The sequence below is a fragment of the Meriones unguiculatus genome, chromosome 7 (genome assembly GCF_030254825.1).
Source record: "Meriones unguiculatus strain TT.TT164.6M chromosome 7, Bangor_MerUng_6.1, whole genome shotgun sequence".
In the NCBI taxonomy this organism is placed as follows: Eukaryota; Metazoa; Chordata; class Mammalia; order Rodentia; family Muridae; genus Meriones; species Meriones unguiculatus.
In genome coordinates, this window is record NC_083355.1 from 49,074,619 (window position 1) to 49,091,665 (window position 17,047).

General features: G+C 36.3%; 1 protein-coding gene and 1 pseudogene across 1 annotated transcript; both read left to right on the top strand.

Moving 5' to 3' along the window:
* Positions 1 to 1,270: 1,270 nt before the first annotated feature.
* LOC110540585 (olfactory receptor 4A15-like) lies at positions 1,271 to 2,216 on the top strand. The gene has a single exon (XM_021627341.2). It carries the CDS (start codon positions 1,271 to 1,273, stop codon positions 2,207 to 2,209), a length of 939 nt encoding a protein of 312 aa, XP_021483016.1. The 3' UTR covers positions 2,210 to 2,216.
* Positions 2,217 to 9,578: 7,362 nt separating this feature from the next.
* LOC110544699 (olfactory receptor 4A5-like) lies at positions 9,579 to 10,492 on the top strand (annotated as a pseudogene).
* Positions 10,493 to 17,047: the final 6,555 nt, after the last annotated feature.

Consider the following 17,047-nt stretch of genomic DNA (forward strand, 5'->3'; position numbering starts at 1 on the left):
GACAACACATCAAGTACTCAGCCTCATTTTTTAAGTCAAATGTAGGTAAATCCATAATTTAAACTAAAATGCATTTAAAATGGAAAGAATACAGATATTCAGTGTAAGCTAAAGGAGGGCAATATTTGTGTGACTAAAATTTAAAGTCTCAGTAAGTATGTGTGCTCTCATCCTGTTCTTGCCATTTTACATGGATTGATATGGTCATAATATCATCTTATCTTCATCAAACTAAGTTATGATTTCCAGGGTTAAAAAACAAAGTCGTAGACATCTAGATTTTAAACAAGTGGCAGAAAGGAAAAGCAAACCGAGCTAACATATTTATGGGAAATCTGCTTATTTTGAACAAGTTGTACCTCCCTTAATTATGCCTTCAGTTATATCAGAAAATTTTTACACCATGGCCAAGAATAAGAAAGCATATACATGCATTTAATTTTATAGATTAGTTCAATTAAAATAATATCTTCAAATATTGTTTCATGTTTTGAAATGTGTTGTAAGATGGAGAAAAGCTATGGTAAAGCATAACAAGTACCGTAACATATATTTTACAGTACTATTTCATAATATAAAGTATATCTTTAATTTCAGTTGGAGAATATAACTGTTAATAAACTGTCTCTTTAATGTGTTATTTTAAAATGTCCAAATGCTCATTATTTCTGATTTTGGTAAAATATACAACATACACTGTCAAGCAACCATCACTGATTTTATGAGTATGCAGATAATTTTTGTTTTTCTGTATTTCCATGGATAGAATAAAATTTAAGGTTTATTTTTGCTCATTTACATCTCCAAGGGGTTTGATATTGAAATAATAATTTAAGTGTCTGGGGCAATTGCTGTTATTTACAGATGCTAGGAACTCTTACTGTGTAATCAGAAAGGCTGTCTTTAAACTTTGTCACAAAATTTTATGATGTATGTTCTAGATATGATTTCATATAAATACAGACATACAGTCTTCATGTGATTGTATTTTTCTTAGATCTTTTCACAGATAAATCACCCAAGTATCTGCCAGATCCCTGAAGATTCACTACTATGGTTGTAGAAAGGAGTTTTTGAAAATGAGTGGAGCAATGCAGTAAGAAATTCAAACTAACTATGTAACCAAGATGGAGAATTGATGAGAAAATGGCTACATTGTAACACAGAACTTATCATTTCAAATTCATTTCGAAAGTATCATTTTAAAATTCATCTGCTCTTGTCTGCAACCTCTGACATCTGAGTGAATTCAACAACCTCTGAATAACATATGGAAAGGAGGAACAATGTGACTGAGTTTATCCTCCTGGGCCTCACCCAGAACTCAGAGGGCCAAAAGGTTCTGTTTGTCATATTTTTGCTCACCTACATTGTGACAGTGATGGGCAATCTGCTCATCATTGTGACCATCATGGCCAGCCAGTCCCTGTGTTACCCTATGTCCTTTTTTCTGGCTTATTTGTCATTTATAGATACTGTCTATTCTACTGCCATTGCTCCTAAAATGATCATTGACCTACTCTATGAAACAAAGACCATTTCCTTCCAGTCTTGCATGACTCAAGTTTTTATAGATCATCTATTTGCTGGGGCTGAGGTCATCCTTCTGGTGGTGATGGCCTATGATCGTTACGTAGCCATCTGTAAACCTCTTCACTATTTGACAATCATGAATCGACGGATGTGTGTTCTCATGCTGTTGGGGGCCTGGATTGGAGGCTTTCTTCACTCACTAATTCAGTTCATCTTCATTTATCAGCTCCCTTTCTGTGGCCCAAACATCATTGACAGCTTCGTGTGTGATATGTATCCTTTGCTAAAGCTAGCTTGCACCAATACTTACCTCATTGGGCTTTGTATGATCGCTAATGGAGGGGCAATTTGCACTGTCACCTTTATAATTCTCCTAGTTTCCTATGCTGTCATTTTTCATTCCCTTAAAGCACATAGTCTGGAAGGGAAGCGCAAAGCTTTGTACACATGTGCATCCCACATCACTGTGGTTGTTTTATTCTTTGTTCCCTGCATCTTCCTATATGCAAGGCCTACTTCCACATTTCCCATTGATAAGTCTGTGACTGTGTTTGTAACTTTTATAACTCCAATGCTGAACCCCTTGATCTACACACTAAGGAATGCAGAAATGAAAAATGCCATGAGAAGACTTTGGAGCAAAAAAATCAATCTCAGTTTTGAGTGGTCTATATAACTCTTGAAAAAAGAAAGCCTGGATTTTTATTATTTAACAGAGACAAAAATTTTATTGCATTACAGAAGCTTTTCCATTTCATGAGGTCTCATTTATTGATGGGACCTGTGCTGTTGGTGTTTTGTTCAGGAAGTTGTCTCCTGTGCCAATGAGTTCAAGGGTCTTCTCCACTTTTTCTTCTAACAGGTTTAATATATCTGGTTTTATGTTGAAGTTATTGATCTACTTGTACTTTAGTTTTGTGCAGGGTGATAAATATGGATCTATCAGCATTTTTCTACATGTAGATTCAGTTAGACCAGCACCATTTGTTGAAGATGCTGTCTTTTCCCAATTACGGTATTGAAACAAATGCTGAGACTCATAGCCAAATTTTGGGCAGAGTGCAGGGAACCTTATGGAAGAAGAGGGAGATAGAAATGCCTGGAGGGGGCAGGATCTCCACAAGGAGAACAACAAGGCCAAAAGTTCTGGGCCCTGGGGGGGAGGGACTGCAGAGACTGATGTTCCAACCAAGGAACAAGCACGTAGAGGACCTAGTCCACCTGCTCAGATGTAGCCCATAGGCAGCTCAGTCTCCATGTGGGTTCCCCAGTAAAGGGAGCAGAAGCTGTCTCTGACATGGACTCAGTGGCTGGCTCTTTGACCACTTCCCCCCTGGGGGGGGTGCAGCCTTGCCAGGCCACAGAGAAAGATGATGTAGTCAGTCCTGATGAGACCTGATAAGATAGGGTGAGACAATAGGGGAAAGAGGACCTCCACTATCAGTGGGCTAGGGGAGGGGTATAGAAGGATAAGAGAGAAGGGAATGAAGGTAGGATTGAGAGGAGACAAAGGAGGAGGCTACAGCCAGTATACAAAGTGAATAAATTATAACAATAAATAAATAAAAATGAAAAAAGAGTTTCTTTATTGTTCTCTTTTGCTACTTTAGTCTCTTATTCAAAAGCAGGCATTTAAATTAACATTTAAGTAGATAATCTTTGTTCTCTAGAGAATACAATAGTCACTCTATCTTAATATTTATTTCAATACTGTTCAATTTTATTTCCTTAATTTGGAGTTTCAAATATATTTTAACATATAAGCATTATTTTCTCATTCATCCTTTTTGAATTTATAAATGATTTTCTCAGTGTAGTTGGCAATATTAACACTTCTAGGTATTCATCAACATGTGTGAATCATAAGCACCTTTATCAGAAATTAAACAAATATTAACTAATCTGTCCATGAAATGTTCACTCAATGGTGGAGAAAACAGAAGTAATATAGATAATTGATTCCTGAGATAGGAGTCAAATATGGACAATTAAGTTCATAAATATTAGAATCAGAGAGTCTAGCTAGCATCTGCATAATATTACGAATATGCCAGGAATCAGGGTTTCTTCATTAATGCTGTCACAGAGATAGAGAAGCTAAATTCTTGAAGAAAATTTTCTATTTCCATTTATCAAGTTGTATATAGAAACAATATAAAAAGTTTAAATGTGTGCGTTCCAAATTACATTCATTATACCAAGTGTCACCTTTTAGTTACTCTGAGAGATGAAAGTACAGCTTGATTTCTCACTATAATAGTGATTTTTCTCAAGTCCATGTATCAAATGACTATGCTGTAAACCATCCATTCACAATATCTTTTTTATATATTAATTTTTTTTAAATATTAATCACAGGTTATTTTTATCCCAGCTGTAGCCCCCTCCCTTATTGCCTCCTAATCCCACCCTCCTTCCCTCATCTCCCTGTCCCTATCCAAGTCCACTGCTTGGAGAGGTCCTTCTCCCCTTCCATCTGAGCCTAGCGTATCAGGTTTTTTTCAGGACTGACTGCAAAGTCCTCCTCTGTGGCCTAGCAAGGCTGTTCCTCGCTTGGGGGGTGGAAGGAGGTAAAGGAGCCAGGAATTGAGTTCCTGTCAAAAATAGTCCCTGTTCCCCTTACTAGGTTACCCACTTGCATACTGAGCTACCATGGGCTACATCCAATCAGGGATTCTAGGTTATATCCATACATGGTCCTTGGTTAGAGAAACAGTGTCATAAAAGACCTCTGTGACCAGATATACGTGGTCCTTGTGGAGCTCCTGTCCTCTCTAGGTCATACTAACCTCCCCATTTGTCATATAATTCATTGCACTCTACTGAAGGTTTGGTTATGAGTCTCAGCATCTGCTTTGATACACTACTAGGTAGTCTTTCAGAGGCCCTCTGTGGTAAGCTTCTGTCCTGTTTCTTTTTTTCTCCTACATCCAATGCCCATCCCACTTTGTCTTTCTAAGTGGGATGATAATCTTACCCTGGGTCCTCTTTCTTGTTTATCTTCTTTAGGTGTACATATTTTAGTATTTTTATCCTACCTTATAGGTCTAAATAAGTGAGAATATACCATGTGTGTCTTTCTGCTTTTGGGATACCTCACGCAGGATGATCTTTTCTAGATCCCACTGTTTGCCTGCAAATTTGATGATTTCCTTGTTTTTTAATTGCTGAGTAGTATTCCATTGTGTAAAAGTACCACAATTTCTGTACCCATTCCTCTGTTGATGGACATCTGGGTAGTTTCCAGTTTCTGGCTATTACAAATAAAGCTGCCACAAACATGGTTGAGCAAATGTCCTTGTTCATTCAAAACAGCTTTACAACATTCACTGTACTCAGACTCTGAATTACTGCACAGTGTCAGATACTCCTGGGCTGTGTTAGATTTACTCAACATTTATGGATCTGAAATGCTGGATAGAACTTATTATTTTATTAGATGAATTCTTTCTATTTATTTATTTTTATTATTAGTTACATTTTATTAAATCTGTATCCCAGCTGTATCCTGTTCCCTCATTCCCTCCCAATCTCACCCTCACTCCCCCATCTCCTCCTTGCCCACTTCAAAGTCCACTAATAGGGGAGGACCTCTTCCCCTTTCATCTGACCCTGAATCATCAGGTATCTTCAGGACTGGTTGCAAAGTCCTCCTCTGTGGCTCAGCAGGGCTGCTCCTCCCATGGAGGGTGGGGAGGTCAAAGAGACCACCACTGAGTTCATGTCAGAAATAGTCCCTGTTCCCCTTACTAGGGTACCAACTTGGATACTGAGCTACCTTGGGCTACATCTGAGCAGAGGTTCTAGATTGTATCCATACATGGTCCTTGATTGGAGAAACAGTCTCTTATAAGACCCCTGTGCCCAGATATATTTGGTCCTTGTGGAGCTCCTATCTTCTCCAGGACATATTAACTCCCCCTTCTTTCATATGAATCCCTGAACTCTGCTGAAGGTTTGGTTATGAGTCTCAGTATCTGCTTTGGTACACTGCTAGACAGAGTCTTTCAGAGACCCTTTGTGGTAGGCTCCTGTCCTGTTACTTGTTTTCTCCCACATCCAATGCCCATCCCATTTGTCTTTCTAAGTGAGGATTGATCACATTACCCCAGGTCTTCTTTCTTGTTTATCTTCTTTAGGTGTGTAGGTTTCATTATGTTTATCATATCTTATAGGTCTAAATAAGTGAGTATACACCATGTGTGTCTTTCTCCTTCTGGGACACCTCATTCAGAATGATTTTTTTCCAAATCCCACCATTTGCCTGCAAATTTCATGATTTCCTCATTTTTAATTGCTGAGTAGTATTCCATTGTGTAGAAATACCACAGTTTCTGTATCCATTCCTCCAATGATGGACATCTTCATTGTTTTCAGGTTCTGGCTATTACAAATAAAGCTTCTACAAACATGTCCTTGCTCTGTACTTGAGCAACTTTTTGATATATGCCAAGGAGTCATATAGCTCGATCTTGAGGAAGCACTATCCCTAGTTGTCTAAGAAAGCCCCAGATTGATTTCCAAAGTGGTTGTACCAATTTACATTCCTACCAGCAGTGGAGAAGGGGTCCCCTTTCTCCACAACCTCTCCAGCATGTGTTGTCATTTGAATTTTTTATTTTAGTCATTTTGATGGGTGTGAGGTGAAATCTAAGGGTCATTTTGATTTGCATCTCTCAGATGGCTAAGGACATTGAGCATCTCTTAAAGTGTTTCTCTGCCATTCTGTATTTGTCTACAGAGAATTCTCTGTTTAGCTCCATACCCCAGTTTTTTAATTGGACTGCTTGATTTGCTGCTTTTTAACTTCTTTAGTTCTTTATATATTCTGGATATCAGCTCTCTGTCAGATATAGGGTTGGTGAAGATCCTTTCCCAGTCTGTAGGCTTTCGTTTTGTTCTAAAAATAGTGTCTTTTGCTTTACAGAAGCTTTTCAGTTTCATGAGGTCCCACTTATTGATTGTTGCTCTTAGAGCCTGTGCTGTTGGTGTTCTGTTCAGGATGTTGTTATTTTTATTTTACTTTATGAGACATTACTATTCATATGATATTATTAAAGATGTATGATTATATTTGGCTATATTTCAATTTGAATGTTCACAATTACTCAGCATCTCAAGTATTAATATACATGATAGCAAAATTCAATCAAGTTCTAGTATCTATACGTAAGGTTTTGGGTGTTTCTTAAAATCTTCCCTGAAAAATATTAGTGTGTCTACATAGAAAAACTAATAGAGGATTACATACTCTATATAGATACTAATTGTGTTATTGTTTAGTCTTTTATAGAATATTTTATAACACACTTTAATTTTGATTATACTGGATTATATGAAAACTTTCATATGAATATGTATGCATTTTTGAGGATTAACACCTACCACATTTCTTTCTGTTCTCCCTGTTTTCTTTCCCTTCTCCTTTCAAAGTCCCTCAGTTTCACTAGAAAGTTCCACTTTTTAATTTAGGTCTTCTGTACTTATATGTTTTTTGTATCTATATCACACCTAAAACACAAAATGAAATAAAAATGTAATATTTGTCTTCATTAAGCTAATTTACTTATTTAATATGATTATTTCAGGTTATATCTACATTACTGAAAAATTTAATATTATTCTTCTTTATGACTGTAAATAACTTCATTATCACACAGGGTCTTTTTGGAATTACAAGAATATTTTTAAACATATGTTTTAATAACTATATTAAATCATTAGTTTTTAGAATAATATTAAGGAATGCTTAAGCTGAAGGTAGTAATATTATTCTTCAGTTTAATGGAATGAAATCTTTGCTAATTAATAATGCAGTTTACATTATCATAAAATAATCTATTTTCACTCTATTATAGAAATAATTTTACACTGGCATTTTGTCTTACTTTTGTAAGTAACTCAATTTTATTGAAAACATATCAATATTATTAATAAATTTGAAAGGTATTAAAACCCAGAGAAAACAAGAAATGAATGAGGCAAAACTGACATAAATTTTTTATGTTATATCCTTGTGTTTACAATAGGCCAGCCCTTTCCAGCCTGCGGCCCGAAGGACTTCTATAGATCTGACCCAGAGGAAGCATGCAGAAGAAACATCACAACTACTTCTAAGAAAGCTCGAACTCTACACATGTCCTCCATCACTAAGTCCATGTGAGTGGAATTTACTTGCTTAAATCAAGGGAAAGTAAATTTATTTACAGGTAAATGTCGGTAGTACTTATACAGAATGAGACAGACAATCTCGAGATATAATTTTAGTCTACATCTAAGAACTCACGGGTTAGTTTAAGTCCAGTTTTTAAAAAAAGTATTGCGAAAATTACAACAGTATGTGTAATTGTGAAAACAACTGATACTGGCAATGATGAAATGACAGAATTATAATTCTAGGAAAACAGACTGAGAAAATTGTTATAGGCAGCAATGTGTTAAATAACATTGGGGATACTTGATACAGTTTAAATGCTTTCTTGAGATAAATAGGATATATTTGAAGAGTAAAAGTGTTTTGAGATTAGTAGAGCCTATTTCTATTATTATGTATTATTTATTTATTATTATTATTACTATTTATAATTTATTCACTCCGTATCCCAGTTGTGGCCCCCTTCCTCATCTCCTCCCAATCTCACTCTCCCTCCTTCTTCTCCCCCTATGCCTCTCTCCTATTCCACTGATAGGGAAGGTCCTTCTCCCTTCTATCCTTCCCTAGTCTATCAGGTCTCATCAGAACTGGCTGCATTGTCTTCCTCTGTGGCCTGGCAAGGCTGCCTCCCAGAGAGAAGTGGTCAAAGAACTGGCCAGTGAGTCCATGTCAGAGACAATCCTTGCTCTCTTTGCTAGGGAACCCACTTGGAGACTGACTTGTCTATGAACTACATCTGAGCAGGGTGTATAGGTCCTCTCCATACATGGTCCTTAATTGGAGCATCAGGCCATCCTGGGCCCAGGTATTTTTGGCTCTATTGCTCTCCTTGTAGAGCTCTTGTCCCCTCCAGGTCTTTCCATCTCCCCCTTCCTCCATAAGATTCCCTGCACTCTTCCTAAAGTTTGGCTATGAGTCTCAGCATCTGATTCGATATCCTGCTGGGTAGATTCTTTCAGAGCTCCTCTGTAGTAGGCTCCTGTCCTGTTCTCTGTCTTTTCCTGCTTCAAATGTACCTATTTCTAATAGTGCACTATCACAGTACTACACAAGTTGCACAGGGATGTTAGGAAATATACAGAATATATTGTAAAATATCTTCTCATAACACCAGCTCAAAATTGGCTCTAAGTAAGTTGTCACAATTAGCTGTAGTGCTACCACTTTTTGCAGATTAAAAACATAACATTTTATTATTTCTTTGAAAATTTTATACACTACAATTTGATATCTTTCTCCAACCCCTTCTCACCTCCCTACCCACTTAACATTGCATTTCATCTTCTCTCATAATGTTTTGTTAACCCATTGATTATAATTTGTGTTACTCAGATACTTTTGGAGTGGGGCTTGTGCTATTGTGTAGCAGACCTACTAGGGGTCATAGAATCAAAGAACACTGATTCTCTTCTGGAAGATATCAAATGCCAGTAGCTTCTCAACAAGTGGTAGGATTTCTTGGCCACCTTCTCGTCTTCATGCTGGATTTTTTCTGGACTGATCTTGAGCAGGCCTTGTGCATATTGTCACAATTGCTGTGAGTTCCTACATGCAATTCCAGTTTTGTCTGGAAAATACTGTTCCCTTGAAGTTAGCCATCACTCCTGATTCTTACAATCTTTCCATCCCCTCTTCTGAAAATATCCCATAGCCTTGTCAGGGAAAGGTATAATATATGCATATAAAGATAGAAATGTACTCTTAGAGATTTAGTAACAGATTATGGAGCTCTTTGCAAGAAGATGTTTGTTCCATGCTTTTGGCAGGTTCATCATTGTGTACAGTAATATTGAAAATGTGCTTCTTGACTGAATGGATTCATGGCCCTCTTCAGGATTAATAGCAGGTTCTGTGCTGAAGTGTTTTTGAAACAAGACAGACACATTAATAAATGGGACAGAGTAACAATGTCACAGAATTTGTCCTCCTGGGGCTCAATCAGGATCATACTGGGCAAAAAAGCATTGTTTGTCATGTTTTTGCTCATGTACATTGTGACAATCATGGGCAACCTGCTCATTGTGGTTACAGTTATTGCCAGCCCCTCCTTGGGTTCCCCTATGTACTTCTGTTTATTCTACTGCCATCTTGCCCAAATTGCTTAAAGATTTAGTTTGTGATAAAAGGACCATCTCCTTCACAGCTTATCTTGTTCGGCTCTTTGTAGAGCACTTATTTGGTGGTGCTGAAGTCTTCCTTCTGGTGGTGATGGCCTATGATAGCTATGTGGCCATCTGTAAACCACTGCACTATTCAACCATCATGAATCAACAGGTTTGTGTCTCACTTTTGGTGGTAGCTTGGGCTGGAGCGTTTGTACATGCTCTGGTTCAAATTCTGTCTGTATATAAACTTCCTTTCTGTGGAGCTAATGTCATTGATCACTTTGGCTGTGACATGTACCCTTTATTGGCACTTGCATGCACTGACACTTACTTTATTGGTCTCACTGTAGTTGCCAACAATGGAGCCATGTGTATGGTAGTCTTTGTTCTTCTACTCTCCTATGTAATTATCTTAAGCTCACTTAAGACTCACAGTCAGGAAGGGCAGCGAAAAGCCCTGTCTCCTTGCAGCTCTCATATCATGGTGGTTGTCCTCTTCTTTGTTCCCTGCATTTTCATGTATGTTAGACCTGTTTCTAACTTCCCTATTGATAAATCTATTTCTGTTTTTTATACAGCTATCACTCCCATGTTGAATCCTTTAATATATACATTGAGAAATTCAGAGATTAAAAATTCTATGGGAAATATCTGGTGAAAAATGTTAAATATAGATAGAGTAAGATTTTTTTCTTGCTGATTGTATTACTAATAAGAAAGAAACAATAATAAATAAAATTTTTTAGTGTATATTCCAAGTTCTAAATTGGTAAAACACTTGAAATTGTGAGATGCTTTATACTGTTGTAAAGATAATGGTAAAATACTGATATTAACTGTTTTTCTTTTTCTTCTTATGGCGCTGAAGTTGAGCATATTGTCATATGTGCAAAGTTGGCTTCCCACTTTACCATTTTCTATGAACCACATATTTATGTTTTTTTTTCATTTTTCCAATATATTATTTTCCTATATAATCAGATTTGTGGAGTTCTTTATTAGTCCAGTTACTAGTTATTTATGCTCATGTGTACCACAGTCTTTTCTAGTTGTGTTTTATTATGCTATTATCATTAATCTTAATAAATATTGATTAATCTTCTAACTTATTTATTGTAAACCAATTTTGATTAAATATCTTTACAAATTTATCAAGAAAATCATATGGTTTTGACATAATCATGTGTTATTTTTTTAATTAAATTTTATTTTTTTATTATTAGTTACATTTTATTAACTCTGTATCGCAGCTGTATCCCACTCCCTTATTCCCTCCCAATCCCACCCTCTCTCCCTCATCTCCTCCCTGCCCCTTTCCAAGTCCACTGATTGGGGAGGACCTCCTCCCCTTTTATCTAACCGTGTTTTATCAGGTATCTTCAGGACTGGCTGCAAAGTCCTCCTCTGTGGCCTAGCAGGACTGCTCCTCCCTTGAAGGGTGGGGATGTCAAAGAGCCTGCCACTGAGTTTCTGTCAGAAATAGTCCCTGTTCCCCTTACTATGGGAAACCAATTGGTTACTGAGCTACCAAGGGCTTCATCTGAGCAAAGGTTATATCCATACATGGTCCTTGGTGGAGTGTCAGTCTCAGAAAAGACCCCTGTGCCCAGATATATTTGGTCCTTGTGGAGCTGCTATCCTTTCCATGTCATACTAACTCCCTTTCTGCCAAAGTTTTGGTTATGAGTCTTAGTATCTGTTTTGAAACACTGCTAGGTAGAGTCTTTCTGATGCCTTCTGCGGTAGACTCCTGTCATATGTTCAATGCACATCCCATTTGTTATTAATTAATCTTCTAACTTATTTATTATAAACAATTTTTCATTAAATATCTTTACAAATTTATCAAAAAATCATATGGTTTGACATAACCATGTGTTCTTTTTTATTATTATCATTTATTGCAATTTATAAAATTTTGTATCCTGGCTATGGCCTCCTCTTTAATCTCCTTCCAATCCCACCCTCCTTCCGTCTTCTCCTCCCATGCCCCTCCCCTAGTCCATGGATTAGAGAGGTTTTCCTCTCCTTCTATTTAACCCTACCCTATCAGGTCTCATCGGGACTGGTTGCTTTGTCTTCCTCTGTAGCTTAAGGCTGCACCTCCCAGGTAGAGGTAATCAGAGAACATGTCACTAAGTTCATGACAGAGAAAGACCCTGTACCCCTTACTAGGGAACCCACTAGGATACTGAGTCTATGGGCTACCTTTGAGCCAGGGGTTTTAGGTCCTATCCATGCATTGTCCTTTGTTTGGGGTATCAGTCTCTGCAGGGCTCCCAGGGCACAGTTTTTCTTTTTCTTTTTTCTTTTGGCTTTGTTGGTCTCCTTTTGGAGCTCCTATCCCCTCCAGGTCTTTCTATATCCCCCTTCTTTCATAAAAGTCCATGCCCTCTGCCTAAAGTTTGGCTATGAGGCATAGCCTCTGCTTTGATACCTTGACCAGTGGAGTCTTTCAGAGGCCTTCTATGGTTGGTGCCTGCCCTGTTCTCTGACTTCTTCTGCTTTCAATGTCTGCTGCATTTTTTCCTTCTGAAAGAGGATTGAGCATCTTCCCTAGGGTCTTCCTTGTTGTTTACCTTCCTTAGGACTATAAATTTTGCTATTTTTATCCTACATTATATGGTTAATATCCATTTATTAGTGAGTATATACCATATGTCTTCCTGCTTCTGGGTTACCTCATTCAAGATGATCTTTTCTAGTTCCCACCATTTGCCTGCAAATTTCATGATTTCCTTGTCAAAAACTCAAGTACCAACACATGCTGGAGAGGATGTGGAGAAAGGGGAACCCTCCTCCATTGCTGATGGGAAAGTAAACTAAACTTGCACAACCATTTTGGAAATCAACCTGGCGTTTTCTCCGAAAATAAGAATAGTGCTTCCACAAGATCCAGCTATACCACCCCTAGGCATATATCCAAAGTATGCTCAACTATATACAACAAGGACATTTGCTCAGCCATGTTTGTAGAAGCTCTATTCATAATAGCCAGAATCTGGAAACAAGCTAGATGTCCCTCAATGGAGGAATGAATACAGAAATTGTGGTACATTTCTACTCAGCTATGAAAAGCCATGTGTTATTTTGAAGTTTATAACTTTTATTGAATAGTAAAGATTATTTCATTTTTTGGTTGCCAAAATAATGTTTAATAATAAACACTAAAACCTAAAAAATGTAGCTATTCTCCTAGTTTGATGATATCACATCTTTATTGTATTTTATGTCTAAGTACTTATATATTGCTATCTACGCTAGTTCAATTAGGTTAACTGATGATGTTTAATTAAATCATTTATTATTATTTGCCATCAAATTAGTTTTTGAAATGGAATAATAAAAGTTTTTTATTCTAATTTTTATTTACACAATATTTTCAAATATTGAAATAGTTTCAGAAGGTGACAATAAGGTATCAGTTTTATTAACATGCATAATGGTTTTTTGACAGTAATTACATTGAATGTATATGCCACATTGAAATTTAGATATTGAGGACATTAAGTCACTATTTTTGATATAATATAAAAAATCCTTTGTGGTTATCTTTTGATTCTTCAGTAATTCTTTTTCTTCTTTTCTTTTCATCATATCAAGTTTTCTATTTTCTATATTTAATATCTTTTAGTCAAAATGGTATTAATTAAATTAAAGTCATTCCCATTATATTTTCCAAATGCTTGTGTCTAGTCTTTGAGGAAAGTAAAACATGTCTTTAGATACTTTACTGATGTCACTTATTCAACATGTTAGATTTTCATTAACTTTTGAATCATTGTAAATAATATTATCTGAAATAAGTCTTTTAAACAAATAATTTCTTTATAATATTTAGACATAAATTATGTTATCACATTAGTGTACTAATTAAAGTTAGAAACCAAGACTAAAAGTGTTTCCTTAACAATGTTCATAATATCTCTCTATAAGAAAGTATTTATTAAAAATCATGACAACCTGTATGCCAGTGATGTTACAACAGTATACACATTTTCTAAAGAGCAATTAAAAGCTATATACAAGTTTTCTCCATTAACAAGTCATTGAGTGTGTTTTCTACAGCCATAAATCCTGTGTTCAAAGCTTGAATCTACACTATGAAAATATCAGTGAATAGAAAGGTTATGAAAACACACTATTAAAAAAACCTCAGGGCACATAAGTGAGCCAGTCTCTATAAGAAGAGACTTAAGGTAGCCAGTCTTGATAAGACCTGATAGGCTAGGGTCAGACTATTGGACACATGTCCTTTCAATTAAGAGTCCCATAAATCTATTTGCCTTCCTAAAAGCAGTTATAATTATAATCAAAGCATGATCTATATTTTAGTCCTATCAATCACAGTTTCCTGCTAATAATGTTTTATGATATATCATACATTAGTGCACCTAGAAAGGTTTAATAAATTGATGATGTTGAGGGAAATTGCATGTGAAATAAGCTATAGTATGGAAAATTTATATTTTTATATCTCTTTTTAAGTTAAGAAGTAAATTATATTTACCCATAGCTGGAATGATTCTGTATTTTAACAATTCTTAAGACTCCATCATAAAACTCTTAGATTTGAAAAAGGATTTTATTAATGTAGCAAGATACAAAATAAAGAGAAATTACAAATCAATAAATACAACACAATAGTCAATTGAAAAAAGGAGGAAATAGCTATGCTCTCAACAGATATAGCCAAAATATTTAACAAATTTGACAATCCATTCATGCTAACTAAAATCTTTAAAAAAATTGGGTGAAAATTCAAATGACCTCAACATAACTAAGAAAACATGACAAATCACAGCTAACCTGCTTAATGAGAAAAACCTGAAAGAGTTAAACTCTAAGACACAGAGCAACACAAGGTTTCCAACTCTCATCAGTCTCATTCACTGTACCACTGTGAGATCCAACAAAGAACAATAAGGCAACAGGAAGAAATAAAGGACACAGAAATTCACATGAAAGGAGTCAAACTATCCTTGTCAGCATAAGACATGATGTTATGTTCAGTAAACCTCAAGCATTACAACAAAAAACTTTTAAAAATGGTAATGCAGAAAATAATATTAATATATAAAAATCAGTGCCATTGCTGTGCAACAATGCCAAATTATCTGACAAGGAAACTACTTCATAAGAACTACAAACAACAATAGCAACAGAAAACTACTAAATAATAAACGTTATAAAAGTAATACATTATTTCTGCAGTGCAAACAAGAAAACACCGGTAAATCTTTTGAAGAGAATGGACAAGTGAAAAATTACCTTGTTCACTATTAGAAAGATCTCTTATTAATTATATTGAAGTGCTCATAAATCCTAAGCAACAGATATTGAGTACAGACCCTAATGAAAGAGCAATTAAATTTTGCACACAATAAAACTAATCAGAAGAGTTATAGAAATCAGAAAAAAAAATACCAAATAGCTAATGCAATTTTGAGCAAATAGAACAAAGCAAAAAACATTACAATTTCTAACTTTAAAAAGATAGTATAAAGCTATAGAAACCAAAATAGATTAGCACTGGCATCAAAATATGTGTACAGGCTACTAGACCAGAACAGGAACCCAGAGATCAGTTTCCTCTTAAACAACTCACTAATAACAAAGCAACACACAAATATATTACTGGAAGATAGTACTTTCAATAAGTAGTTCAGGGGAAAACTGATATCTATATATAAAAGAATGAAACCAAGGACCATGCATGGAGATAACCAAGAACCCCTGTACAGATGTAGCTCATGGAAGCTCAGTGTCCAAGTGAGTTCCCTAGTAAGGGGAACAAGGACTGTCTCTGTCATGAACTCAGTGGCTGCCTCTTTGATCACCAACCCCTAATTGGGGAGCAGCCTTACCAGGCCACAGAGGAAGACAATGTAGCCAGTTCTGATGAGACCTGATAAGCTAGGGTCAGACAGAAGGGGAGGAGAACCTCCCTATCAGAGGACTTGGAGAGGGGCATAGGAGGAGATGAGGGAGGTAGATAGTATTGGGAACGAATGAGGGAGGGGGCTACAGCTGGGATGCAAAGTGAATAAACTATTTACTATAAAAAATATTTTTATTTTTTAAATTTAATTTTATTTATTATATAATACATATAATATATATATATTATTTTGTATCCCAGCTGCAGTCCCCTCCCTTGTCTCCTCCCAGCCCCTCCCACCTTCCCTTTTCTCCTGCAATGCCCTTTCCCTAGTCCCAGAAGACAACAACACAAATCCCCTTTTTTCAACACCATTAAACCAAAAATATTTTCTTTGTTTTCCTGAAATTTATTTTCTTCATTAGTAATTGAGAAATATGTTATGAAATTATCAAGCACATAGGAAGTTACTGAAAAAATATATATCTGTTGATATTTGTAAATGTTATTTTGATTTGTTTGGTTTCTGACTGAATTGCTCTTTCTGGTCTCAAACTAATTCTGGCCATATGTTTTAATCTTCTGGCTCATTTTTTCTTCACCTGTGTCTAGCTTGTTCTACCTTTAACTTGTCTCTGTAAAACTGTCCTGGTAATCAAGCCTTAGTAAAAAGTCTCTTTCTCTCCATGCATCTTGTTTGTCTCTCACTTAGGTGTCAATTTCAAACATGGATGCTGCCTTCCAGAAACTAACCTGACCTTTATTGTTTGGGATTAAAAGTGTGTACTAAAGGGCATGACTGTATTCCAGCCAAGACAAACAGACCTAGAAGAATGTGATCCTTTGTTAGAGCAATCATGTTGCTGGATTAAAATTTCTCTACAGATATTCTCAATGCATTTCTCCATGTTAGTAATGTATAATAATATGCTGTAGATGGGAGCCTATATAGCTGTATTTTGAGGAGCTCCAACCAACAGTGGATCAAAACAGAAACTCACAGCCAAACATTGGGTGAAGTGTACAGAGTCTTGTGGAAAAGTGGGGAGAAAGATAGAAGGACATGGATGGGACAGAAGCTCCACAAGAAGACCTACAGAGTCAAATAACCAGGGCCCAGAGGGGCTTATGGAGACTGAAGCACCAACCAAAGACTATGCATAGACTGGACCAAGGCCCACTATGCATATCTAGTCAAAAGAAGATCACCTAGAAAGAGGATAAGGACATGGACTCTTTTGCCTGCTTTTTTATCATTTATTCCAAGCAGAGGAAGAAGATGAGCTCAGTCTTGATGTGACTTGATATGTTGGGGTGGGTTAGTGGTAGGGGGCTTCTTTTATCTGAGGAATAGGGTAGGAAAATGGGGTAAAA

Excerpts from the sequence above, each read along its gene's own strand:
- LOC110540585 (XM_021627341.2), top strand. The coding sequence starts at position 1,271 with ATGGAAAGGAGGAACAATGTGACTGAGTTTATCCTCCTGGGCCTCACC.